Genomic DNA, 27,344 nt, shown 5'->3' on the forward strand with positions numbered 1-27,344 from the left:
ATTTTTAACAATAGTATTAATAACCACTTTGAAAACAGATTACTACTAATAATAAACAACTTCTGTTTAAATGAAAGAATATACAGTTATTGAGACTTCTTTAATCAAGATTTGAGGAAAACACATTTTATAATGTAGACTAGGGCTGCACAATATATCGTTTCAGCATCTATATAGCAATGTGCGCATTTGCAGTAGTCACATCGCAACATATGCAATGTGGAGTCTGAATTACAGTTGACCAGGAGTGACAGAATACATGTGATTTGTAGTCGCTGTTAAGTTTATCAATAAAATTGTGAAAATTATTTGCATGTGTTTTTGAGGCCTTTCAAGAGAGCATAAAACATTTTGACAAAATGTTATGATGTTTGCAAGTGTTACAAAGATTATTTGTATTTAATTGTTAATACGATTTATGTGTGGGAGGCATCGATATTGCATCGATATTGCAATTTGACCATTCGCAATAGTCGCATCGCAGGATTTGCAGTGTTATGTCTGGATTATAATTGGTCATTTGCAAGTGCTTTTAAGGCCTATGATAGTATAATTTTAAAATCATTCAGGCACAAGAAATTGTACTGTGAGTAACTTTAAAAAATAATTATTGTATGAAATTATTTGATTATTTAATTACTGTATCTGAATACTGTTAGACACAGAAAACGATATAAGACTGTTTGTTTCAATTGTAGCATTTTGTTTATTGTATTTTTCAATGCTTGTAGATTGATTTTAAGATTTTATGCAGATGCGCTTCCCTATAGAATCATCCCAATCAGTCTAAAATTGTAAATTCTTTCCAAATAGAGATATTTAAGTCATCTAGTGCAATTGTATTTATCATATCGCAACATAAATTGCAAAATATTGAAATGTTAGATTTTCCATTATTGTGCAGCCCTAATGTAGACATTTCCTATTTTTTTTATATTTTATAACAGTTTCAAGCGTTATGTTGGAGATGCACTGTTGTTGGGAACAATGTGAATGCATCATCACCAAGTTTTAGAAATAACTTAGATTTCATGCATTTATTCATTTATATACAGTTGAAGTCAGAATTATTAGCCCACCTGCTATTTTTTTCCCCAATTTTTGTTTAACGGAGAGAAGATTTTTTTCAACACATTTTGAAACATAATAGTTTTAATTACTTGTTTCTAATAACTGATTTATTTTATCTTTGCCATGATGACAGTAAATATTTTGATAAAAAAACATAAAAATATTAAAAATAGTTTACTAGATATTTATCAAGACACTTCTATACAGCTTAAAGTGACATTTAAAGGCTTAATTAGGTTAACTAGGCAGGTTAGGGTAATTAGGCAAGTTATTGAATAATGATGGTTTGTTCCGTAGACTATCAAAAAATATAGCTTAAAGGGGCTAATAATTATGACCTTAAATGTTTTTGAAAAAAATAAAAACTGCTTTTATTCTTGCCGAAATAAAACAAATAAGCCTATCCAGAAGAAAGAATATTATCAGACATGCAGTGAAAATTTCCTTGCTCTTCTAAACATCATTTGGGAAATATTAAAAAAGAAAGAAAATCAAAAGTGGTTTAATAATTCTGACTTCAGCTGTATATACTGTAAATATAAAAATACACATGAGTATCAGTGTGCTCACAAGTGGACACTCATGTCTGTGATCTAATCTGCTGTGTCATTGGTCTTGTGATGTTTACACACCCATCTAAACTGTTTTGAAGATAAAGGCAGAACGAGTGTCAAAGCATTCCAGAATCTCCTGGAAGAAATGAAGTCAAGACTGTTTTTACGAGATGTTTCTTAAGTTGCCGCACTGGAAGTTTGAGAGTGTCATGTTACCCATTGTGTTGTTGTTTAGCGATCTAACCTAGCAATCTAATTGGCTTGTAATCTGAATGTTTTGTAAAAAACACTATAAAAAAAATAAAAGATCTAAGTGAGGATTTGACAGCAATACAATAAAGGGAGCATTTTGGATTCCTCAAGAACATATGTGTGTAAAGTTTCCACCCTAAAGCACATTCACTTTATGGTGGAAATAAATCATAAAGTTCATTTTAATTTGCATTAAAGTTTCTTTTTGGAATCATAATTAAAAAAATATATTATTTTAAAGGCAAACATGATTAAAGTTTCTACCTCAGACTAATGAATGTACATTTAATCATTTTAATATTGCAGTGTCCTTATATTTTGTTTTAAAAATGTAGCATTGTTTATGCTGAAAACTGTGCATTTATATCTATTATATGTATCCTTTTCAGAGAAAGGCAGGAGCAAATGGTGGGATATCGAAAAAGAGGGCCTAAACCCAAACACCCACTGATCCAGGTATGTTTACCATTACACAGACAGGTGTTTATTTTTATTTTCCCGTCAGTGCATATGTTCACAATGTTTTTGCTAAAATATTGCTTATGACCCAGAAAATTACTGTGCGTGGACTGCATAAAAACTACCATTTTATTATGAATCAATAACTGTGTCAATGGCTCCTTGCTGTCTGCATGCATCTTAATGCATTATTTGCCTTCATGATAATGATGACAAACTTCTACTGGTTGATTTTTTCAATTAAATATTAATGAGAAAGGCGTCTTTAAGCTCAAAACAAATTCATATCCATTTGAAGACAACTATTAACCCTCTTGTGTTTTTTATGTGCTGTTTAATGGAGAGAGGATATTTTTCAGGACTTTTTTTAACATGATAGATTTAATAAGTCATTTTAATCACTAGTTACTTGATATGTGATTTTAAAAACCTAACTGGGCAGGTTAGTTTCATTCATTAGGCAAGGGATTTGGCAACAGTGGTTTGTTCTGTAGCCAATAAAATAACACTAATAATACCTTAAGGGGACTAATGACATTGACCTTTACATATTTACAACCTAACTCAAAGAAATAAGACTTTTTTTTCTAGAACAAAGATATAATAGGAAATACTGTTAAAAATGCCCTTGCTCTGTTAAACATCACTTTGCAAAATATCCTAATTTTGTCTTCAACTGTGGTAAGGCTACCTGTTTAAACCTCTGAACGATGGACTTTCAGTTCATTTACCAAGTCAATAAATATTCTCTCTCTTTTTTGTTCCAGCTTCCCGCATTTGCTCGTAGATCAAGCATCCTGGGTGGTCTTCAGGACACATCATTGGATGAGGAAAACCAGCCCAAGGTGGATTCCCTCCAGATGCACCGCTCACGGCCGCAGCACTACCAGCTGAACAGTAAAAAACACCACCAGTACCAACCCAGCTGCAAGGAGATCTCCGTTGAGCAGCATATGAGCGGGAAAAAGAAACACTTCTACCAGCTGAACAGCAAGAAACATCATCACTACCAGCCGGACCCCAAGATGTACGACACGCCACTCACGGGGCCCAAAGAGGTCAAGGGTCAAGACCCTTCCAACAAAGGCTGGAACCTCCCTCCAGCCCTACAACAGAAGTGGATTCGCAACAAAGACACCGGCTGCCTGAGTAAAGTGAAAGATCTGTCTATCGAGCTCAAGGGTTTGCCGGATAATGCTAACAAAGCAGAGCGGACACTCAAGACGAGTGCCAAAGAGTTTGCACTTCCTAATGGCATCAGCAGCAAGATGAAAATAATCAAGAACAAAAACAAAAACGGCCGAATTGTCATTGTAATGAGCAAATACATGGACAAAGGTGTGCATTCATCCAAAGTAAAGAACAGGGATGTTTCTCAAGTGGAAACGGTACACAATGAGGAACCTCCAGTGAATGGTACGGACAATCGGTCTGATGGTGAAACACCAGATCAAGGAGAAGGCCGTGAGAATGGTTCTATTGAGAAACCCAGTGAATATGTTGATGAAAAGTCTCTCAGAAAGGATATGCCTGGACAAAAAGCCACAGAAATATGCGACCGACCAAACTCTTCGCCAGGGAAGGTAGACGCCAAATCAAATCACCTTAAGAGGCATCTTTCAGAGCCCAGCGAGGACGTGAGAAACTGTAAGCAGTTCCTGAGCTTCAGGAGCATTAGTGCGCCAAACTCTTCCCCTCAGAGAGAACCTATAAACCTGCATTACAAAAGCAGCCATGTGGATAATTACGACTTTAGCGACTCTATTCCCGAAGAGCCTATTGATTTGAGCGCCAAAACTCTAAAACGGTTCACTGCATTGGACAAGGTTTCAGGAAGCTCAGCACAAATGGACAAAACAGACAGCCAATGTAAAGCCTTCGTGGGAAACGTTATCATCACTGATATCACCACGAACTGCTTGACCGTTACCTTTAAAGAATACGTTCAAGAATGAAATCAAATTTCATTTGAACCAGCTCAAAGCTGATCAAAGCTTATGCACTGATCATAGCCATTCCCGAAGATCTGTGTACACATTTATTTAGGCAAATGAACCATTTATATATTAACAGTTCAGATGCAAAAGTCTCTTAATCCCCTCTGAAATTCTCTTCTAAAATTAACATTTTTCTCAGCTTTCTATGTTTATGTTCAGTTTTTTCCACTTAAAATTACCTTTTCATCACCATTAATGTGACATAACAGGTCATAAACACAGGATCCTGAAAGAAATGCTCATTTTAAAAGAAGATTTCAGACGGCACTTAAAGGCTTTAGCATCTAAACTCTTCATTTATCTATATATACATACAGACAAGCCTCAAAATTATTCATGCCCCTGGCAAATTCTGAATTTATTCAACCAGCAAGTTTTGTTTTTTTTGGACTGTAAATGACAGGCTTCTCACATAACATAATAAGATGACGTATAAGAGACATCATTGTAGAAAAAAAATATTTGAGTAAAAATATTTCAGGGTTATTAATACTTTTGGGCTGGACTGTATATATATATATATATATATATATATATTTATATTTGACAACATTAAATTTATGTTTGTGACAACATTTTCAACTAATAACAAAAAAACTACTTTTCATATGTGATACTTTTCAAAAAAGGCAAAGGAAATAAACCTTCGGTTTCAGTACGCTGTTGTCATGTAAATGTCCCATTAGATGTCATGTTTTGCATTTTGCTGCTGTTGAAATGGAATAGAAAACCCTGTAATATAGTTCCTAAAGCTTCGGATTGGTTCCAATTTTAATGCTACCTAAAAAAAATCATCCTATTGGAGAAAGCACACTGGTGGAATGAAGAATTCATTGAGGACTGACGCGCGCACTTACACCTTTCTTCATCTTGGACCACGTTTTGAATTTTTTATCCAATTGAAGAATTGTCAAGATGTACATATATGAGATCTATAACTGTTGAGTTGCTTGGTTGGAAAGGTGTCTTCATAATGTGAATGAATGTACCTTTAAAAAGTATTTTTGCATATTAGAGTAAGAGATTTGGTTTTTGCGGAAATATTTTACTTGATTAGATTTCCAGATGCTGTTGGCCTGTGAGATCTGCCTGTGCAATGCTAGATAAACAACTGGATTGTTTGACGTCCCCTATCTGTAAGAAGTTAAGGTTGCACTTTATCATCTCCTGGATCTCTTTTGTTAATTAATTCAGGTTCTTTTTATAGAAATAAATCATAACCGCTGTTTATTCTCATCACAACATGCAAGCCGTTATATGTGACTATAAGTAAATGTAAGATCGATGCTTACATTGGACAGCTTATCAATTTTTGTATGTAACTGGAATCAGTTTACAGTCAATCTGATGTACTGCAGAATATGTACAGGATGTAATGTACACATAATGCCATGAAGGTTATGGCCGTTTATATGCATAATGTCATGTTTTATGCATACTTTGAATTGCCGGTTTGAATATGCTTCTCAATATTACTCTCTGTTCAATAATAAAACAAAAACCTGTTTTACAATCATTCTATGTAACTTGATTGAATTTTTTGCATCAAGAGACTTGAATATAAATGATGTTTTGTTTTATTGTAATCCTTACTTTCTCCCTCTTAGCTATTACTTGAGCATTTTTGTTTTTAAAACATGTCTGATAGATGTCTAATAGACGTCTAAACATAGTCATCTTGGCTAAAACAAGGCTAATATAATATAAGAAAAGGCCAAAACTGGACTAGTCATCAAATAAACCGAAATGAATGACTATGTCTGTCTAATCTGTCTGTTTGAGGACTATAATCTAGTTTTGGCCTATTCTTAGACGTCTATTTGATTTCCACTGACAGCCCAAATTTTGCCTTGTTTTAGCCAAGCTGTCTGCGTTTAGATGTCTATTACACGTCTATTAAACACAAAATTGTTTGCTGGGAAACCTCGTTATAGGCTAATGCACCTTTGAATTGCAAAATGCTATGTATTATAGGCCTGAGATTGTGTTGGAACTATTGTTTGAAAAAACGTGATTTATAGCGGAAATAGTTTTTAGTCGTAACTAAATGTTGTAGTTATTTAGAATTAACTACCGCCAAGGAATGTAAAATCTCGCACATTCACAGAAAATAGCACTGTTTCGGGTTACAAAATTAAATTGACCAATCTGCTGATTTAATTTTTGTCCGTTTAGTTTTATTTAGTTAAGTTAGTAAGATTTCAGGAGTTTTTAGTAGTGAAATTTTGCAATGCATGCCTTCTATGTGCAGTGCCATATTCACAACGCACGTCCTTGTTTCGTTGTTATTGAACAGAAAACAGCGACGAATCTTCCTGCTGCCCTAATACCCTGCAGTAGCCTAAATAATAGCCAAATGGAAAATTATTTATATTTTACAGACAGCAATTAATGTTGGCCTTTTTAGGTCATTCTTGTGGGTGAGTCAGCTGAATTCAGAAGATAAAGGAATAGCTCACCAAAAGCAAAAATTATACCATAATGTATGGCCTATGTTCATCCTCTACTTGTTTCAAATCTGTTTTAGTTTCTCTCAGTTAAAAATTTTATTTTTAAAATTTAATAAATAATAAATAAATTTATTTTGAAGAAAGTTGAAAACATGTAACACTTGCATAGACTGGATGTCAATGCTGATATTAAGCTTTTTTTCATAATATCTTCTGTTGAGTTCAACAGTATAAATAAATGAAGCCGCTTGAGGGAGCAAAGTCAGAATAGTGAGCTAATTTTCAGTTTAGGGTGAATATCTCTTTAAATGAACTCACTTTCTTAAATTTGCTGGAATACGGTGGCTGCCGCTTATTCATGTGAAGATAATAACGTCCTTGTAAGAGATGTCATCATCGTGACTTGCCTTAATATTCTGTTTCAACAAGATGTCGCCTGTAAGTTCTGTTTTACAAATTGCACAGTTATATTATATTATATTATATTATATCATATTATATTATATTATTTTATTTTATTTTATATCATATTATATTATATTATTTTATATCGTATTATATATGCCTATATTAAACTATTATATTATATTAGCTATATTAGGCTATATTATTATATTAAATTATAGGCATATTATATTGATTACATTATAGTAAACTATTTTATAGGCCTATACATTATTATATTATACTATAGTATATTTTTGTTTAAATAAAGTCTACTCGACGCATTTTAAATATTTTATAAACATTTAAATATTTAGGCTATATTAGCCTACTTAGTACATTTCAAAGAACCTCGTTTAAATATAAATATTTTTTGAAATGCCGAGTCGCATTTCTATACATTAATATAGGCTACTAATATTTTGTACTAATATATACTAATATAGGACTAATATATTTAATTTGTAAGATGTATCGATTTTAAAAAATAATCAGCGGCTATTCATGCATTTCAAATTCACTGCAAGCGATTAACGCAGATTTATTTGTGGTTAATTGCATGTGATTAGATCTAGGAGAAATTGTAACAATAACAAGGACAGAAATCAGGTGTTAACTTTGCCTAATTTATCAATTAACTAAATAAAAACAAGTTTATTCAAATAGGCTACTTTCGATAATTTGGCCTGCACTGGAGATGTCTTGTTGCTTCATAATGTAACCTTTTTTCACCCGACACAAATTTAAGCTTGCATTTATTTATAAAACAAACATTTGTGCTTGTTATTTATTTTCGTAATGACAGTAGCCTAATTATATTGAATCTACAACAATAATAATAATATAACAATAATAATAATTAAAATAATAATAATAATAATAATTATTATTATTATTATTATTATTATTATTATTATTATAACCTATAAATGTTTTCCCCGATAGCATTTAATTAATCGAATCGAAACAAATAATAGGCGAAACGAAAACATGAATGGCATTAAATTTAGATTATTATCAGTTGCAATAAATAAATCGTGAAAAAAAATCTGATTGAAATAAAAGCAGGTTTTTAAAAGATTAAATCATATTCATCAAATTTTACATAATTTATGAAAATAGTATTGAGAAAAGTAAAAAAAAATATTTTTGAGTAAAATATAGCCTAGGCTAATGTACCAAATAGCCTTTAGATTTAATATAATATTTTACACTTAAAAGAAACACGAAATAGGCTTAACCTAAAACGGAAAACGACTCAAGAGAATTGTTTGTCGGAAACAGTGAAATTTGTCATTTTATAGTAGCTATTTAAAGGCAATGATTTTATTATAAAGAAAGAAAGAAAGATAGAAAGAAAGAAAGAAAGAAAGAAAGACAGAAAGAAAGAAAGAAATGATTAAAACGTATTGCGTGTCATTATTTAAATTAGGCTAAAGGCACGCACGATGATTTTCAAATAATCGATAAAATCTCTAAATCTTTTAAGAAGTCGTTTATGGTATTTACAATATTGCACATTAGCCTATCTAACCCGAATAGCCGAACAAAGGACCAAGCATTATTGAGTTCATAAGTGGATTTATAGGCTTTGTATTCTATGTATTTATACATATTGTATTATATTTTTATTTGTAGCCTATGCCTATAGTAAATATCCATTTAAGGGATTGCGAGACATGGCGGGGAAAATGGAGGCGCAGAATCCGAGATGGCGCGTTTCATTCACATGTGGGCGTTTAACCAGAACAAGCGTGAATTTTAGATCTATATATAAATAAAAAACATAAACAAAACAAAATTCATTATGACATCGACCCGCAACACCTGTTATTTAGGTTATTGGCAGAATTAAACAGAATAAACAAGCCGCATTTGGACGTTTCGCCTTGTGTTGAGATACACATGCGACATGGGGACTTAGGAAACGTCCCGAATGCGGTCTCTGCACATTAGTTTACGAAATAAACACGGCATGTTTGCCTTCAAAACATTCGTAAATGTCATTTTGCGAGCTCGTCTCGTCCTCTAGTCTCCGCCTCTGAGAGCGGGAGCGCCAGTCACACAGTACCGCCGTCCCGCAGTGCCATGGTAACAGTTTAGAACGTGATGACGTCTCTTCGGATCGAGTATTATGGGCTATCGAGGATTATTCAGGCAGAGGCTGAGAGGGGAAAAAATAGCTGCGAGGTTGAAGTAAACATGGAGCTCTCTGCCGTCGGGGAGCGGGTCTTCGCCGCTGAATCCATCATTAAACGGCGCATAAGGAGAGTAAGTGCTCGTCGGGGCTTCAGCTCTGCAGTAGAGCCGCCTGGATGTTTGTTTATGCTTGCCGAAATGACATTTTCCACGCGATATGTTAGCTTAGCAGCGTTAGCTTGCTAATTTGAGTCTCTCTGTGCTTTCGCTTTCAGGGGCGGATGGAGTATCTGGTCAAATGGAAAGGCTGGTCTCAAAAGTGAGTGGTAATGACACGATAGCGGCTGTTGTTGTAACGGAAGGAGCGGGTTAAGGCTGCCCGGACTCGCTCAGTGTTAGCACGGCTGGAGCACAGACTGTGTAACGGGGCTCTCGTGAATGTTGGCTGGCAAGGCCAGTGATTGGAGACAGTCATACAGCGTTTAAAAATGATTAATTGACATCATTTAGACTTGTATGGGAAACACTGTATATGCTTTTAATGAAAGTGTCTGTACATATGATTTATGCTTGGGTTTGATTTTGTTTGCATTTTTAAAAATGCAATTGATGCACGCAAGTTATTGGTAAAAGAAAAAAAAAATGATACTAGAAACCTATATGTAATCAGTTTTGAACGTTATGATTTTGGAATAATTTAACATGCAATTATCGGTGCAGATACAGCACCTGGGAGCCAGAGGAGAATATTCTGGATGAGCGTCTTTTCGCTGCTTTTGAAGAAAGGTAAACATTACTTCGTTGTTTATATAATTACAGTAGCCTACATAAAGAAATTGATTTGTGTGCTTTAAAGTAGCATTTCTGTGTATAATAATTTTTTTACATATTGCAGGGAGCGTGAGAGGGAGATGTATGGGCCAAAAAAGAGAGGACCTAAACCAGAAACGTTTCTAATGAAGGTGACGTTTTTTTTATTATCTCTGAACATTTTTTAAATATTTTTATTATTATAAAATACATCACACTTTAATGCATTTAAATTATCATTGAATTTGTGAAATATCTTGAGTTTTAAAAATATGCATTTAATTTTTTGCAGGCAAAAGCTAAAGCAAAAAGCAAAACCTATGAGTTTGGACGAGAGATGTCCAGAGATATACGTGTGTCTTTTCCAGTAGCAGAACCTGTTGTGACACCCAGAGCACGTGAGGGACTGCGGACAGTTGTGCCAACAATCTTTCCACCTAGCACCATTAACAGAGGTGAAAGTGTTCGTGTGCGTCCACCAGACTCTGAAAGAGACACCCTGACACATGGCACTTCAATCCAGTGCCCACTTGATTTTGCCAACTCACCAAAAAAGCGAGGACCAAAGCCAAAAATGCATCCAGCTGGAGGGTCATCCTCTGAAGGCATTAAAAGAAAGGCAGATGAATCGTTATCTTACCGCCCTTCCAAAACCGAGAGATCAGGAGAGACCTCTAACTGTGATATCATGCATTTTACCCAGAAATACAAAGCAGAAACCACCCATGATGGGAAGCAAATGGGAAGCAGATCCAGTGATGTGAAATTTTCACATGGTGGAAGCTTCTTAAAAGCTGGGCTAGGCATTTTGGGACATCGACAAAAGGTTGGCTCTGGTGGTGCCATAAACCAACAAGCCAAGATGAAGCATCCTCCCAAAAACAATCTATTTCGATCCACTGATCAAACCAGAGAGCAGCTCTCTCTGAGCTTTGTAGATGATACAGACCAGTCCTGGCTGCCTTGTTTGAAGAATATGGAGAAAATTGTTGTTACTGATGTAACAAGTAACTCATTGACTGTAACCATAAAAGAGAGTTCAACAGACAAAGGGTTCTTTAAAGAAAACAGATGATGAGATAGTTTATGTATGTATGATGATATATTGTAATCAAAGTAGAAAAAAAAACTTACATTTCTATATCATTTCTAGTCTATAAAGTCTTTCAATCGTGTATATAATGCAAAAATATATATAGTATATGTTTAGCCTACATTTCCATTCACGTTTTCTATGAAAATGAAGTTTATTTTTCTATTTCCCCAGATTTTTATGTAACTTTACCCCTTTTGGTTGCCTTGGTCAGCTTTATTATGAATGTAGGGCATAGAAGCTGTTAACATATACTAACGTTTCAACGTAATGCACCTTTTAAAGGGACATATTGTTTAGTCCCTTTTTATGAACTTATTTTTTCCGGATAGATTTTGTACATACTTGAAGGTCCAAACGGTAGTCTCTATTAAAGCACACCCTTTAAAAGGCATGAAGGGAAATAAGCTACATGCATTCATAAACTTGTTTTAGGCCTAAAAATTTCCGCTTCAGAATCATTTTTCGTTTTTCTGCTCAATATATGACTTACGATATCTTTTCCCCTCTTTAAAAACTACACAGGTATTTGATTGGTACGAATTGATTTCAAGTCGCTCAAGTAGCAACTCGTAGACAACAATTAAATCGTATTAATATAATTAAAACGACATTATATTAACCCGGAATTAACGGTTCGGCTTTTGCAGAGGGGAAGAAAACAAAGAAAATGTTCAAATGTAATTGGTTATTTAGTGCATTATTGATTTCATCCAATTCTTCGCTAATTTTACGTTTTTTTCCGTATATTCAGTTTCTATCCAGTCTTATGTTAGCCTAATCGAATTAATAAACCATACGTCGATGTTTTTATTACAGACCCAGTTACTGTAAACGATTAAACATAAAAAAATAAACCTATATATCATATATAGCTTAATCTCAAAAGCATGCCGACCTTCTTGGGTGAAGTAGATCATTAAGATCTGATGTCTTTCAAAAATTGGGGTGAACAATCTGCGAATGATCCAACCATTCGTCCAAAGATATTCACTCGGTTTCAGGCTTATTTTTAATTACCTACCGTGTACTGTAAATCTATAAAATTAATTACTATTATTATTATTATAGCTGCAAAATTTATTCGTATTTTTATGATTTAACAATTATAAAAAAGCCACCGCAATCCCACACTGTCGGAAACAGAAACCACTGTAAGGGGATAAACGTAAGTTTTCATTTTTAATAATCTATAGGGGAAGAAATTATTTCTGGAATAAATCATGGCTGTTGACTAAACAATATGAACATTATTTTAATAACACATAGAAACACAAAACGTTTTCCTAATCACGGTGGTTTCAAATTAAAATTGATATCAAAATTACATTTCTGTAGATTTATTAACAAAAGCGCTTGTTGAAGAAGTTCAGTCCACAAGATGTCGCCATGAACTTGATATAGCAAATCCGTGTATACTTTTAAAAACCCGTTAATACCATCTACGGCTTATGTACTGTGATCTTTGCTTTAAAGTTAAAATGTAAATGTTTAAAACGCATTTAGGCCTATAAATAGCAGTCACAGATGTTCAATGTGTCAAATGTTTTTGTGTTTGTATACTGTATGTTTTCATTGGTTTATTGATTTTGGACTGTCTTGTGTTTTATGATTCAGATGTAAAAAAAACAGTCAATATAACACTGAAATAAATGTGAGAACAATTATAGCTGTTTGAGTTTTAATTGTAGTTTAATTGGTAATTGTTTTGGTTTTAAAGCAAAACGGCGCTAACTTGATTTATTTTAGTTTGCTCTTTAGGGTAAGTACGTTTAGGCAATTTAAGCACATCGGAAATTTCTAATAATAATTAAAATGACTACTGTATTCTGACAAGGGTTTAACAATTTTCTAAGGTTCATTTTTGGTTTTTCTTGAAATGTTGTTTGCACTTTGCTAACATGTTTAATAGTTAAATGTGCTATTTAATGCATGTATGCGCGCGACCGCAAGAGTTCAATAGTGTGCCCGCTCGTTTTCTTGCATCAAATAAGTTGTTTTAAATATCTATCTATCTATCTATCTATCTATCTATCTATCTATCTATCTATCTATCTATCTATCTATCTATCTATCTATCTATCTATCTATCTATCTATCTATCGCAAGAGCTCAATGAAGTGCGCGCGCTTACATTTAATCAGTGGTTTTAAATATGAAATTCTATCTTTATAGAATTGTCTTTTAATGTGCACAAACTAGTTATGCATTTAATTTGTGTAGGGCTTAAAGTGTTAACAATAGACCACCTTTTTCACTTGGCTGATGACTAACCCCTGTAACAGAAATGACAGGTCATCACCCTTGACATGGGGCATTTAAAGGTTCCCAAAACCAGTTCATGTGTAACCAGTGTTAAATCCATAGTTGTTAAGAGGCTAAAAACACACATCAGCACTTTGAGTAAGTTAAGTTTTGTTCTGTAAAATGTGATCCTCTGGAAGGCATATTCTTAAATGTTAAAACAACTTATATGTAAAGAAAATGTCGAAATCTGGGTAAAATCATTTTCATAATTATATTTTAATTGTATATAAAAATAAAATATCTTAATTTATTAAAAACTTGTTGAATAAAGAAAAGTACAGATTAACGTTAAAAAAATTATAAAATGACAATGATTTATTTTGGCCCTGCAGTATTTTATTAGGTCATCAAAGTTATTATTGTTCTAAATATGCCTCACTATATGATATATAATTGTTGCACTGAATGATTTAGTTTGTGTTTTCTATACAGTATATTATATATTTATTTATTTATTTATTTGAAGCAAACAAAGGGCTAAGTAAAAATTAAGTAATACAATAAAATAAAAATACAAGTGATAAAATATGTAAAAATCCTTTATATTCAAAATTTTATTTGTTTATTGGTTTATTTAGACATGACAAAAATTCACAAATCATTATACAGTTTACAAATAACATCAATTGTGCACCAAGTAGATACAGATAATTAAAAAAAATAACTCCATCTGACAGGTGAGCCCATACTTTTACTTCATCACTACACGGGTATCGTTGTCACCTAGGAAAAGCCTGGAAGGAAAGAAAGGTTGGTGTTTAGTGAAAAATAAAATAAAAAAGCTTAATAAAAACAGTTTAATACACTATCCAAATAAACTTTTGGACAATCACTGAAATAAAAAATGGTGCAGAAACATTTTCCTCTCAGAAGCTGCAAAGAGCAAAAATACACATTGCAACGTATACTAATTTCATTTTCTTCTAAAATACTCCAATAATATTTGGGATAATTTCAACTTCACCATTATTTCTATTATTATAATTTATCCTTAGATTATAAAAATGTTCTTCACACTTAAAACATTCTTATTTCAAAGAGATATTTCACCAATTGAAACAATTAATTTACTGATTATTAAATACTTAATTTACAATGAATTTACTAATTTAACTCAGATGGTTCCAAAACTTTGAGTTTCTTTCTTCTGTTGAAGACAAAAGAAACCAGAATCCACTGGCATCCATAAAGGACAAAAATACAATGGAAACCAATGGCAAATAGTTTCAAATATATATCTTATTTTCTGTTCAAACATATTTTGTTTGAGTGATGTATCTCTTTAAATGAGTATTCACCCAAATATGATACATAACACTCTTTAATCACCTTCAAGTTGTTTCAAACTTCTATGAGTTTCTTCTATTGAATTTAAAGTAATTTATTTTGAAGAGGGATGAAAGCCTGAAACCTTTGACTTCCATAACACATAGCAATGGTTACAGGTTTCCAGCTTTCTTCAAAATATCTTCTATTGTGTTCAACATAAGAAAGAAACTCATAAAGGTTTGAAACATTTGTAAATGATGACAGAATTGGCACTTTTGGCTGAACTATCACTTTAAGAAGAGTTGACTAGAAGGAAACACTTCATAGTCAACCAAAAAATAGTTCCTTTATTGCTTTATTACTCCCTTTTGGGAAACTTTGTTTTCAGGAGTAGTCTGACCTGACTAATGCAGCAGCAATGAGTCCACCGGTGATGGGACCCACCCAGTAGATCCAGTGGTGAGTCCAGTAGTTGGTCAGCACGGCAGGACCCAGAGCTCTTACAGGATTCAGACAAGCACCAGACACATTGGCCCTGAAATCACAGAAGATTTCAATCTCCAGACACACACATAACCATAAGTTCTGACATCCTCAGTGAACTCACCCTGCCAGCACATTAACCATGACTGTGCAGCCCACCAGAAATGGAAACATGTGGTTTTTGCTCTTGCCATTGACCGCTGACAATAATACCGCCAAGGTAGCCAGACACGTCATAGCAGCTTCTGCAAACAACGCCTTCATAATGTGATCATCAGCCTGGAGGACTGTAAATGCAGCACCTTGAGCTTGTGCATATTTCTCGCTAGATGTCATTCCCTGAAAACAAGCAAGATATTAATGAGATGTTTAGTTCAGTGTTGCATGAGAATAGACTTGAACTGCTTATGCATGCTCATACCTTGGCCATGACTGCACCAAGCAGACCTCCAGAGACCTGAGAGATCAAATACGGCAACACCATTTTCAGCTCCAGGCCACCACTGAGGAAGACGGCGATGGTGAATGATGGATTGAAATGTGAACCACTGTATGAGCGGGGAAAAGTCATTGCATTATTAGTCGGTATCCAGATTTTATAATGCAACTTAATGACAAAAAGACCAGACCCACTAAAATATTCGGTTTTCGATGCCTGGTGGTTTATCAACGGTTTGGTGGATTAATATTTATATGCAACCTTAAATAGTATTTTTTTCTGATTATTTTACGATGAATATAAAATAAAAAAATAATGTAATACTAATTAAACTAAGCTGAAAAAAGTTATTAAAATTCTTATTTTAATACAAATATTAAACAAATAATTACAAATCTGATTGAAAATAATATTTTTTTTACAAATGTTATATTAGAATTAAAAAAAATTATAATAAATCAAACTTCAGTTTTAAAATAAATATCAGGCCTATTTTATATATAATCATGATTATAGGCTATTTTTGTAAACTTTATATTAATAATATTGATGATGTAATATTGCAGCATGTCAAATACAAATGATAATTTGGCATATAAAAGAGTTGAAGTGTTGAAACCTGCATTCTATGCTGGTTGTTACCAAATGTTGGGTCAAATATCAACAAACTCCTTTAGTTAAACAAGTGCCATTTAAATTTAATTGAAAAAAATAAAAATAAACCAAAGTTAGGTTTGTCAATTTTTACCCAACGTCGGGTTACAACAAACAAGCATTTTAGTGTGTCGGCATTGAGTTGCGCATGTATGTGACATGTCCTTACTGCAGATTTAAGCACACCCTGCTAGAGCAATTGCTTTGCAGTAATGATGATCAAAAAGACTGTATGTTAGCCTACAACAAACTCATGAATTAAAATAAAATTGTGTTTTATTTTGTGCAGCATATGCTTCAGGCAAATGTCGGGAAACTTAACATTTGTGCCAATTAAGTTTCCCGACATAATAGCTTCTCTTCTTTGGTTTAATGATTTAATAGGCAAACCGACACAGAATTAGATAATTTAATTAGTTTGTTTGACCTCACTATACATAGGTTTGTTTAAGTCTTAAAACCAGTGTTTGGTTTGCATGAAAAAACCGGACAACAGATTATTTCATTCGTTTTCTTTTCGGCTTAGTCCCTTTATTAATCTGGGGTCGCCACAGCGGAATGAACCGCCAACTTATCCAGCATATGTTTTACGCAGTGGATGCTCTTCCAGCTGCAACCCATCGCTGGGATACATCCATCCATCCATCCATCCATCTCATTTACCCACGGACAAGCTTACCCAATTCGCATATAGCCTACCACCGGAGAAACCGGAGCACTAGATGGAAATCGACGCGATCACGGGGAGAATATGCAAACTCCACACACAGAAATGCCAACTGACCCAGCCGAGGTTCCAACCAGCGACCTTCATGCTGTGAGGCGATTGTGCCTCAAATTATTTCAATAAACTATTTTTTTTTCTTATTAGCTGATGTAAATGTGCTCATCATTAATTATAATATGCAACATCAACCACACAGGCTGTCTATGACCTCAGAAACGAATTTGCCCTCACCTGATCTCCACCATACATCCAATGACCACCGCCAACGCGAGCCCGTGCACGAGCGCGGCCTGCAGTGTGTGCCCCTCCTGCGCGCTCTCGATCACACACAAACAGCCCATCAGCACAAAGAAAGCGGTGCCCACCAGCTCCGCCATACACGGCTGGACGAGCTGCTCAAACAGCCCGGGCTCCTCCATCTCCGTCTCCTGCACCATTTTATCCATCGCCGCTTTCTCCATTTTGTCATCTGCCATCGTGTGCTGCTGTGGGCTCTGCAGTGTGTGCGCTCTAATATCGCGGAGGTCTTTGCTCGTCATCAGTAACAGATCGCCAGCTTTTAATCACTCCGTGACCTTTGAGGGCAATTGATGATTGAAAAGACTAATGATACATGTAAAATGTTGACTAGTGGTAAATGCTGAAGGAGATTAACATTTAACCTGATTCTACACTGATAAACTCTTTTTAAAAAGAGAATTGGGTAACCCTTATTGTACGGACAAGCCCGAAAGCTGGGTTAAATTAGATTTTATACATGAAATTGTATTAAAATTAAATAATATAATAATTACAATATTTTGAGCCGCGTTGGTTTGGTCCATAGGTCCGTCCATTTTTTTGCTCCATATGGGTCTTTTTTTTTTCTTTTCTTTTTTTTTTTTTTTTTTTGAAATCGGGTTGAAATAACCCGTGTACTCAATACAGTGTGCATAACATACTAGCACTTATAACAACAACAACAACCAAAAACGTATCCCTCGTCCACTGTCTGCTTTTTCTTAAACTGAGCAGAGCCTGGGTAGCCAGCCGGGTAGCCTAAAAAAACTAAAACACAATGGCCTGAACCATTATTTCCACGTTCATGAACTAATTAATTATTAAAGATAAATATTATATGTGATTATATTAGGCTATATATCATAATAAAACAATTTACAAGAGGGAGGCTCAGTGGTCGCCTCACAGCAAGAAGGTCGCTGGTTTGATTCCCGACTTGGTTGGCATTTCTGTGTGGAGTTTGCATGTTCCCTTGATTAAACTAGTGTATGTTTCCCAGTACTGGGTTGCAGCTGCAGGGCATCTGCTGCGTAAAAACGTATGCTGGATAAGTTAGTGGTTCATTCCGCTGGGATTAATAAAGGGACTCAGCCGAAAAGAAAATGAATGAAATAATGAATGAAGAGGAAAATGAAACTGTGCATGTTCTGATGATATTTACATCACTGTGCACATATCTTCGCATATTAAAGTAGGCCATAAAATAGCCTATATATAGCCTAAACAGCCGAAGACTATTCTCAAGTAGGCCTAACTGATGTGACAGTTTAACTACATGTTCATTATATAAAACAAACTAGACGTTAACAGTATCGCCAGAAACATTAACTAAAAATGTTGGGTTTTAATAACAATTCGTTGGGTCAATAAAACAATAGATCACTTGAAAAATGTAATGGTAAATAAAATTAGCAGGCGCACGCTCAGAATTACAAAGCTCATCTCAACATAGGCCTATATGTTACGATCTCAAAAAAGTAGTCGAGGGCTTCGTGACCCTTTAAATTAAAGTTTTTAAAAAATCACCCAACGTTGGGTTAATCCAACTAAGCTTTTTAAAAATGACTTGATCACACAGTCACGTTTGCAACTATTTGAGTTGAATATTTTAACACAGCTACGAGACGAGTAGGCCTAAAGACACAGACTAGAAAACATTACATGGTATTAATAAAAAGGAAACATGAAAATCTTGTCTGGTCTAAACATTGAGAAAACCCAGTCCTCTCTACAGCTATCGCTGCAGCCCGGAGACCTCCAAGTGGGTGGGATTTATGCCGCAAGTAGGCCCTTCTTCATCCAACAATTTATGTTCGCATATTCGGGATATAGGCTACGGCCTCTAGGTGGCAGCAGACAATTATTATAATCAAACTATGTGAAAGGAAACTAAGTTAATAGAAATTTTCTTAAGTCATTTGTTCTTGTACAGCAGCCTAATGATTAAATGTAAATTAGATTCAAATCTATTTAAGGCCTATTCGAATTGTGTAGGCCTATACAAAAATATTATTTATCTAAATATATAAAATGAGTTTTAAATGTTCAGTAATTAGACATGAATAATTTATATTTAGCTAAATTAATAGAAAGATTATACAATTAAATTCAAGCAAAATATTGCAAAAAAAATGTACAACTTACAAATTTTTATTTTTTTTATTTTTTGCTTCTCTTGATTTTTCCTCTTTTTAAATTTGTATTTAATATTTTTCTATAACATAGATGTGGGTGTACTAGGTTTTTTTTACCATTATCGTAGGTTATTTTGTTAGATAAACTCCAGATTTGACTTCAGTACTGACTAATCTCATGTTTGTGCACAAATATAATATTGTATAGCTGTCTATTAGAAAAATGAATTTAAAAGAGAGATTTGTGAGGGGTGTACTCATATATGCTGAGCACTGTGTACATATTCTAACCCCTTTACTCTTTAATATTACTTAACTTTTTGAGTTAAAACTTGAAAATGATAAGTCTTTGTCAAGAAAGATTCAAGTTTAGACAAAAATATTGTTCTTTAAGCACTTTAAATAGCTTATGTCCAAATAATAATATTTTATACTAATAGTATGTCATATATTGGTAAAATAGTGGTCAATTGCACATTTTAAAATAAAAAAAAGCATAAAATTCTGAAAGGCTTATTAAACTCCATGAAATAACCCGTGATCATTTTCAATGTTATTATAATATCATAAATAATATTATATATATATTTGCTACCTTTTGATTTCTTTCATGTTTGCCCTGCATTTATTCTAAATATCCTAACAATAAACTAGTGTTATAGACTAAAAGTTCAAACATATTATATATAATCTTACAATTAAAGTCAGAAATATTAGCTCCCCTTTCATTTTTTTTTCAAATGTTTCCAAAATGATGTTTAACAGAGCAATGACATTTTCACAGTATGTCTGATAATATTTTTTCTTCAGGAGAAAGTCTTATTTGTTTTATTTCAGCTAGAATAAAGGCAGCTTTTCATTTTTCAAAAAACATTTTAAGCTTAAAATGATTAGCCCCTTTAGGCATTTTTTTCAATACTCCACAGAACAAACCATCATTATACAATAACTTGCCTAATAACCCTAACCCAGTTAACCTAATTAACATAGTTAAGCCTTTAAATGTCACTTTAAACTGTATAAAAGTGTCTTAAAAATATCAATCAAATATTATTTACTGTCATCATGGCAAAGATAAAATAAGTCAGTTGTTAGAAATGAGTTATTATTATGTTTAGAAATGTGTTGAAGAAATCTTCTTTCCGGTTAACAGAAATTAGGGAAAAAATAAACGGGGCTAATAATTTAAGGGGACTAATAATTATGACTTCAACTGTATATTTAGGAAACTTTCAAGTAGGCATGCCTAACACCTCATTGTGTAAAGTAAAATAGTTTTTTTTTCGTAATAATGCAAAATAAATAAAATAGATGTGTAATGAATAACATCCAGATAATTTAGCATTCAATACATTTCTTTACCCTGTTCTAATTTAATATTATTTATAACATTGCTTAATATTTTCTTAATGTAAAAAAACAAACAAACGTCCTAATTCTGCTGAAATATCTGGTTCACTCTTTCAGTGATGTGTTGCAGCTGGAAGGGCATCAGCTGTGTAAAACCTATGCTGGATAAGTTGGCGGTTCATTCTGCTGTGGCGACCCCTGATTATTATCGGGACTAAACCGAAAAGAAAATGAATGAATGAATGAGTCTCTGGTTTAGAAAGGGTATTGTGCCATGGTTAATTCACGTAATATACAGTAGTCAACATTCAAAGTGAATCAAAAATATTGTTAAAAATTTCCCCAGGACAAGAATGGGTGTTGTTCGATAGTTGTAGGTCAACTTTAAAGAAAAGTTATGATGATTGATTCACTTCAAATGTTAAGTACTGTTGTGTAAAAACTTCTAGCTTTAAAATTAGCCATCCCTCGTTTTTGGACTCTGTACGGAAGATGGCGCTATTACAAAGACAAATACAGAGTACGAGCTCACTATGAATGAATTTAAAGGTTATTTGCATTTCTAATACAAAGCAGGCTTATAAATCCCAACCAACACCATACATAACCCACACAAAGAGCAACAACTAAATAATGTGAAGCAGAGTGTTAAACGCATGCTAAAGGTCTAATCAGACTAGTTCAGTCAAGGTGTCATGTGTCACAACCCACAGAGCTCCACAATAGGGAAGTGAACGGCACTTCCTATTTCCTCGCAGTTACTGCTGTCCACTGACTAAAGCAGAAAACGAGAGGAGATGAGAAACGAAAGGGACGCGCGGTTTATAAATGGATTTGAGCAGTAAATGACACAAACTCTCGGCTTCGGATCCTTGTCGCGCGCGCGGAATGGGAGCGTCCGTCGGCTCCAAATAAAACAGCGACTTCTCAAAGTTTTGCGTATTGGCGGATGAAGAGGATTCATGATGAAGAAACAGTTCAACCGCATGAAACAGCTGGCCAACCAGACTGTTGGCAGGTTAGTGTGGTCTCTTTTTAAGTGTTTGTAGTCTGAAAAGTGTAAAAATGTACGCCGTACAGTTGGGAGTGTCGTCATGTGTGCGCGCGCGCACAGGATTGCACTGATAAAGTGGAGTTCACAGAGCAGCAGGAAAGGTGTGATGTGGTCAGAGTTATAAATATGCTTATGATATATTCTTCTCACCCTTTCTTTTCCACTGAAGAAACCACTTTGTGTGTCAGTTTGTCTCATATGTAACCGACTGACAGAATGAGGCTTTTTCCAGTCCTCTCATGTCTGTCAGGATAAAACATCTAGAGATTGTTTACCTGAAATAAAAATTAAATGCAAGCATATGCAACCAATTGTATTCTTTAGAATTGGTCCCATTGAAAAGGTAACATCTTGGTAAATGGTAGCATATATATGATATGAACTGTATGGCTTAATAAACCACATTGAATGTTGGATAAACATCTGTAAAGTTAGAAGTTTTGATTGACATTAGCCTAATATAGCTAACTAGTTATTCGCAACATGATATATTAATTTGAGACAAACAGCTAGCCTATTTACCTGAAATAAAAATGAAATACAAGCATATGCAAGCAATTTAGTTCTTTAGGATAAACACCTTGAAATGATAACATCTTATTTTCAAGGTAAATAAACACAACACACACTGTAGCCTGTATGAAATTAAGTGCCGTCTGACTGGCCGTTTTGTCAGCCTCCTTTGTGTATGTTGAAGTATTTCTCTTTAAAGACCAAGAAAATAACTTAATGTTTGCCATAAAACTGATATTACAGAACACTCACATGAGAGCCTGATAGAAATGCTTATTTTAGAGGACAATTGTAGATTGTAGAGGCATTTAGAGGTTTTTGCATCTAAACTCTTCAACTGTATGGCTAAATGAAACACATATTGACTGTTGGATAAACATCTGTAGCAGTTTTTGATTGACATTAGGCTGATATTGTTAACTTATTAGCAACATGGTAAATTAATTTAAGACAAACAGCTAGCCTATTTACCTGAAATGAAAATGAAATACGAAACCAATTTTATTCTTAAGGCTAAACCTCTTGAAATGATAACATCTTATTTTCAAGTAAATATACAAAACACACACTGTAGCCTAATATATAAACTTAACTGAACTGTATGGCTAAATGAACCACATATCGACTGTTGGATAAACATCTTTAGCAGTTTCTGATTGACATTTGGTTAATATAGCAAACTGGTTAATAGCAACATTCATTTAAGACCAATAGCTAGTCTATTTATCTCAAATAAAAAATTAAATACAAGCATATGTAACCAATTTAATTCTTTAGGATAAACTCCTTAAAATGATAACATCTTATTTTTCAGTTAAATAAACATAACACACACTGTAGCTTGTATGATATGATCTGTATGGCTAAATGAACCACATATTGACTGTTGGATAAACATCTGTAGCAGTTTTTGATTGACATTATTATAGCTAACTGGTTATTAGCAGCATGATAAATTATTTTGAGACAAACAGCTAACCTGTTATGGAAACTTAACATCAGTCAGTTTTGTTCCGATGATAATTATATTTATGGTTTGGATAATGTATTTAAACCTTTATCTTAGTTTTTAGTCTTGGAATTGGCAGTTTTAGATTAATGGAATGGTTCAAGCAAAAACATTTAATCTACTAACTATTTTCTTTCCCTCAAGAGGTTTCAAACTGGTTTGAGTTTCTATACTATGGTGGTCAATTATAGAGTCAGATCAGTCTAAAAAAATAATACATTTCCAAAATAAAAATCATGCATGCACAGCACAATTCACATTTACAAAATACAATTTGTAAATACAAATAAATACAACGCACAATCTGTGAATTTACAGGTAAACATCATGACCATTTTCGACATATGAATAGGATTTGTGTATTTTTAAATCGTATTTTGAATTGACGTAAAGGATTTGTGTTTTTGTTTTCAAATGTTTTGAAGTTACAAATTGGATTTGTGTATTTATGAATCGTGTTGTAAATTTACAAATTGGATTTGTGTATTTTTAAATTGTGTTTTGAATTGAGGAATTGGATTTGTGTATTTTTAAATTGTGTTTTGAATTGAGGAATTGGATTTGTGTATTTTTAAATTGTTTTGAATTGACAAATTAGATTTGTGTTTTTGTTTTCAAATGTTTTGAAGTTACAAGTCGGATTTGTGTATTTATGAATCGTGTTTTGAATTTAGGAATTGGATTTTGTAAATGTGAATTCTATTGTGGAGTATAAATATATTTTTGTAAATGTATTATTTTTGAGACTGATCTGGCTTTATAGTAAATGGTTAAAGCCATCAAACAGTCCTTAAAATATATTGTTTGTGTCCAACAGAAGAAACTTAAGCAGCATTAGAAGAAGTGGAAGAGAAAATTATACAAAATTGTCATTTTTGGGTGAACTACCTTTAATATTGTGAAGCATAGAGCCTAATAAGGTAGTACTGCATATTCATGTGTAATGTATAGTATTAAACAAGAATACTGTTAAATAATTTTGATTATTTTAAGATGGGAAAGGATAAGAATTTTCAGAAAGTTTTCTTAAGCAATTCAAATAAAAATTAATTCATAATAAAATAATTACAACTGCTAGCTAAATTAATGCACATATGCATTACCTATTGCAATGTATATTGATAATTAAGCACCTAATTTGTCTAATTGGTCAATCATTAGTAATTATAGATGCACCAGTATATTGTCTGAGTTTTGTCCAATAATAGTTGTGGCCAACACAATCTCACGGCAATTCGTAACTTTTTCATTTAGTGGCTAATTCGTATGAATTCGTACGATCTAATTCGTACAATTTAGTACGATTTGCTTATCCCCCAATGACGGTTAGGGGTGGGGTCAGGTGCCACGCCTCCTTTTTAAAATCGTACCATTTTGTACGACTGAACTCGTACGAATTCGTACGAATTAGCCACTAAACTGGCAAAACGTAAAATACTTACGTTTTCTCGTGAGATCAGGCTGTTGTGGCCAGGTTATAAAGTCACTGTCTCTGTCAAATCAAATGTATGACTTATTTAATTTAAAATGAATGCTTAATAAAGTTAGTGCTGGGCAATGATAAACCAAGATTATTCGCAATGAAAATGAAAGTTTAATAAATAGACCAGAGATAAATATTCTGGAATAATAAGGTTTTCTTCAATAATTAAGTGCATGCATTTGTAATTATTAAATTTGACTTTTTAATTTTATTTAGTGGCTCTTTTAAGTCAAGTAAATAATATATGTTAAAAAACATGAATATCTGTTAATTTATTAATTTAGGAAGAATGCAAAATGAGACTGTTATTATAAGGACTTTTTAGTAAAATATTTAGAAAAATAAATATTAGCTAAACCCAAACATTGGAAATGGGAGCCCACAATAAAATGTAAATCTGAATTATTGGATCATTACAATCAGGAGCCAGTTTGGCACCATTATATTGTACATCCCTTTACATTATTATTATTATTATTATTATTATTATTATGCATATTGTACATGTACAAATTACATTATATTAACAAAATATACATTATATATAGTTGAAGTCAGAATTATTAGCCCCCTGTTTATTTTTTTCTCCATTTTCTATTTAACAGAGGGAAGATTTTTTTCAACACATTTCTAAACATAATAGTTTTAATAACTCATTTCTAATAACGGATTTTCTCTGCCAAGATGACAGTAAATAATATTTTATTAGATATTTTTCAAGACACTTAACTAGACAGGTTAGGGTAATTAGGCAAGTTATTGTATAACGATGGTTTGTTCTGTAGACTAAGGAAAAAAATATATAGCTTAAAGGGCCTTTAATAATTTTGACCTTAAAATGGCTTTTAAAAAATTAAAAACGGCTTTTATTCCAGCTGAAATAAAACAAATAACACTTTCTCCAGAATAAGAAATATTATCAGACACACTGTGAAAATTTCCTTGCTCTGTTAAACATCATTTGAGAAATACTTAAAAAAAAAAAAAAAAAAACTCAAAAGGGGCTAATAATTCTGATTAATTTAATAATTTAAACTATACATTCATATAATATAATAAATAATAATTAATAGCCAATAGAATTAAACCTTTTCATTTGATTGCCAGGTCATTTTGATGTGGTTGCTAAGGTGCTCGGAGTGCCTGTTTGTACATTTAGTACATTTGCTTACCAGTGTTTGTCAAGGTCGACCAATAGTGGATTTCACTAGAAAAAATGATCAGTTATCATTCTCTAAATTCTTGTCTTCTCATATAGGAAACATTATGTTATTTTTGACTGATATCTGCAGATCTCAAGGCACAAATTTGCTCAGAAACAAGAGGAAGTTCAGGTCTGAGATTTTCAAGAGCTTGTCAGCGAATGACACTCGCAGATTCCCTTCCCTTGCATATTTACTTCAACAAAAGGCGAAAGGGTTAAGTTTGGTCGAAATATTTTAGATGCTTTTCGGTGAACTCTAACATTTGCACATATTTATTTTGTCAGGAAGTAGCTTTATTTAGATTCACTCTTTTATTTTTTCTTCTTCTTCTCCGTCCGCGAGGCAGCTGGTAGATCCATCATTCGCTTGTCACAGTCTATCAGAGCTACTGATGCACAATACAGATCCGGGGTAATCCGGACCCGGAGGTATAATAGTCCAGCCAGCTCTCTGCAATGGCGGCTCTCCAGCCCAGGGAGACGCCACGTTTTGATACAGTCGGTTAAATTGCAGCCCCAGTTAGTTTTTCCTGCACTGCTAAAAAGAAACACTGCAGGAAATCACTCTGTCGTTTCCACTGTGATGCATAAAGCTGGCGGATTTAATTTTATTTAATTCCTACTAAATAAAAATGATAATTATTTTAGGAGATAGCATGTCATCTTAATGATATACTGTATGTTCTGGATCTTATTGGGCCAGCAGTTGCCCCATGCAGAGAAAGTTGAAATTACATCCGTTCTCGTCATTAAGCACAGTTTTGCCTTTCTAATTGAAAATGCCCAGTTTTTCTTAATCAAGAAACTTGTAGCTCTAAATGATGCTTCAGTTGCTTTTGTTTTTTAACGGTCTTTTTAAAAAAAGATTGCTGTTTGCAAAAACCTTCCATTAATTTGCAGGCTTGTTCCACTTATAGTGCACTGCAAGTTTGATATTAAAAGAATAGCTACAGAAAATATTAGATACACCCTGTTGGTGACCCCTGATATTGGATACTAGGGCTGCACGACTTTGAACAAATCTGACATTGCAATATGTTGTTGTTCTGCGAAATAGATTGGGATATGAATACAATTTCACCCGATGGCTGAATTCATTCATTTCAAGAGTTTCTACTTAGATATGCTTGGCGTTAATAGCAGGTTTGGCATGCTGTCCTGGGAGAGAA

At 33.4% G+C, this 27,344-nt stretch overlaps 4 protein-coding genes across 15 annotated transcripts in view; 3 read left to right on the forward strand and 1 right to left on the reverse strand.

Annotated features, from left to right (window-relative positions):
• cbx4 (chromobox homolog 4 (Pc class homolog, Drosophila)) overlaps window positions 1-4,783 on the forward strand; it is a 6,867-nt gene extending 2,084 nt beyond the window's left edge. Inside the window, 2 exon segments of the mRNA NM_205749.1 lie at window positions 2,267-2,333; window positions 3,104-4,783. Of these exon segments, the coding sequence (NP_991312.1) occupies window positions 2,267-2,333; window positions 3,104-4,291 (1,255 nt within the window). The 3' untranslated portion in view covers window positions 4,292-4,783.
• Window positions 4,784-9,378: 4,595 nt separating this feature from the next.
• On the forward strand, window positions 9,379-12,934 carry cbx8a (chromobox homolog 8a (Pc class homolog, Drosophila)). The gene is given in 5 exon segments (NM_205616.2): window positions 9,379-9,498; window positions 9,642-9,685; window positions 10,087-10,152; window positions 10,262-10,328; window positions 10,469-12,934. Coding segments are annotated over 5 exon segments (1,029 nt in total). The 5' UTR covers window positions 9,379-9,429; the 3' UTR covers window positions 11,252-12,934.
• A 1,163-nt stretch (window positions 12,935-14,097) lies between these two features.
• On the reverse strand, window positions 14,098-17,688 carry aqp8b (aquaporin 8b). The gene is made up of 5 exons (NM_001114910.3): window positions 17,380-17,688; window positions 15,750-15,876; window positions 15,453-15,667; window positions 15,246-15,380; window positions 14,098-14,310 (listed from the first exon to the last, which is right to left on the reverse strand). Exons 1-5 carry the CDS (start codon window positions 17,622-17,624, stop codon window positions 14,268-14,270), a joined length of 765 nt encoding a protein of 254 aa, NP_001108382.2. The 5' UTR covers window positions 17,625-17,688; the 3' UTR covers window positions 14,098-14,267.
• A 3,933-nt stretch (window positions 17,689-21,621) lies between these two features.
• arhgap17b (Rho GTPase activating protein 17b) overlaps window positions 21,622-27,344 on the forward strand; it is a 71,722-nt gene continuing 65,999 nt past the window's right edge. For 10 of the 12 annotated variants that reach the window (XM_073934777.1, XM_009299324.5, XM_009299322.5 and 7 more), the window contains exon 1: window positions 21,622-21,930. In XM_073934777.1, coding sequence (XP_073790878.1) covers window positions 21,875-21,930 — 56 coding nt within the window. In that variant the 5' untranslated portion in view covers window positions 21,622-21,874. The remainder of the gene's footprint in view (window positions 21,931-27,344) is intronic. The other 2 variants (NM_001329867.1, NM_001114906.2) reach the window with 2 other exon arrangements.

Source organism: Danio rerio, chromosome 3 (genome assembly GCF_049306965.1).
Source record: "Danio rerio strain Tuebingen ecotype United States chromosome 3, GRCz12tu, whole genome shotgun sequence".
NCBI lineage: Eukaryota > Metazoa > Chordata > Actinopteri > Cypriniformes > Danionidae > Danio > Danio rerio.

What these genes read in the sequence shown, in the direction of transcription:
- aqp8b (NM_001114910.3), bottom strand. Translation starts at nt 17,624, where the DNA reads ATGGCAGATGACAAAATGGAGAAAGCGGCGATGGATAAAATGGTGCAG. An exon ending in GGATGTATGGTGGAGATCAG is followed by an intron (nt 15,877 to 17,379) that starts GTGAGGGCAAAT and finishes CCGCTCATACAG; the next exon opens with TGGTTCACATTTCAATCCAT. An exon ending in TTGGTGCAGTCATGGCCAAG is followed by an intron (nt 15,668 to 15,749) that starts GTATGAGCATGC and finishes GCTTGTTTTCAG; the next exon opens with GGAATGACATCTAGCGAGAA.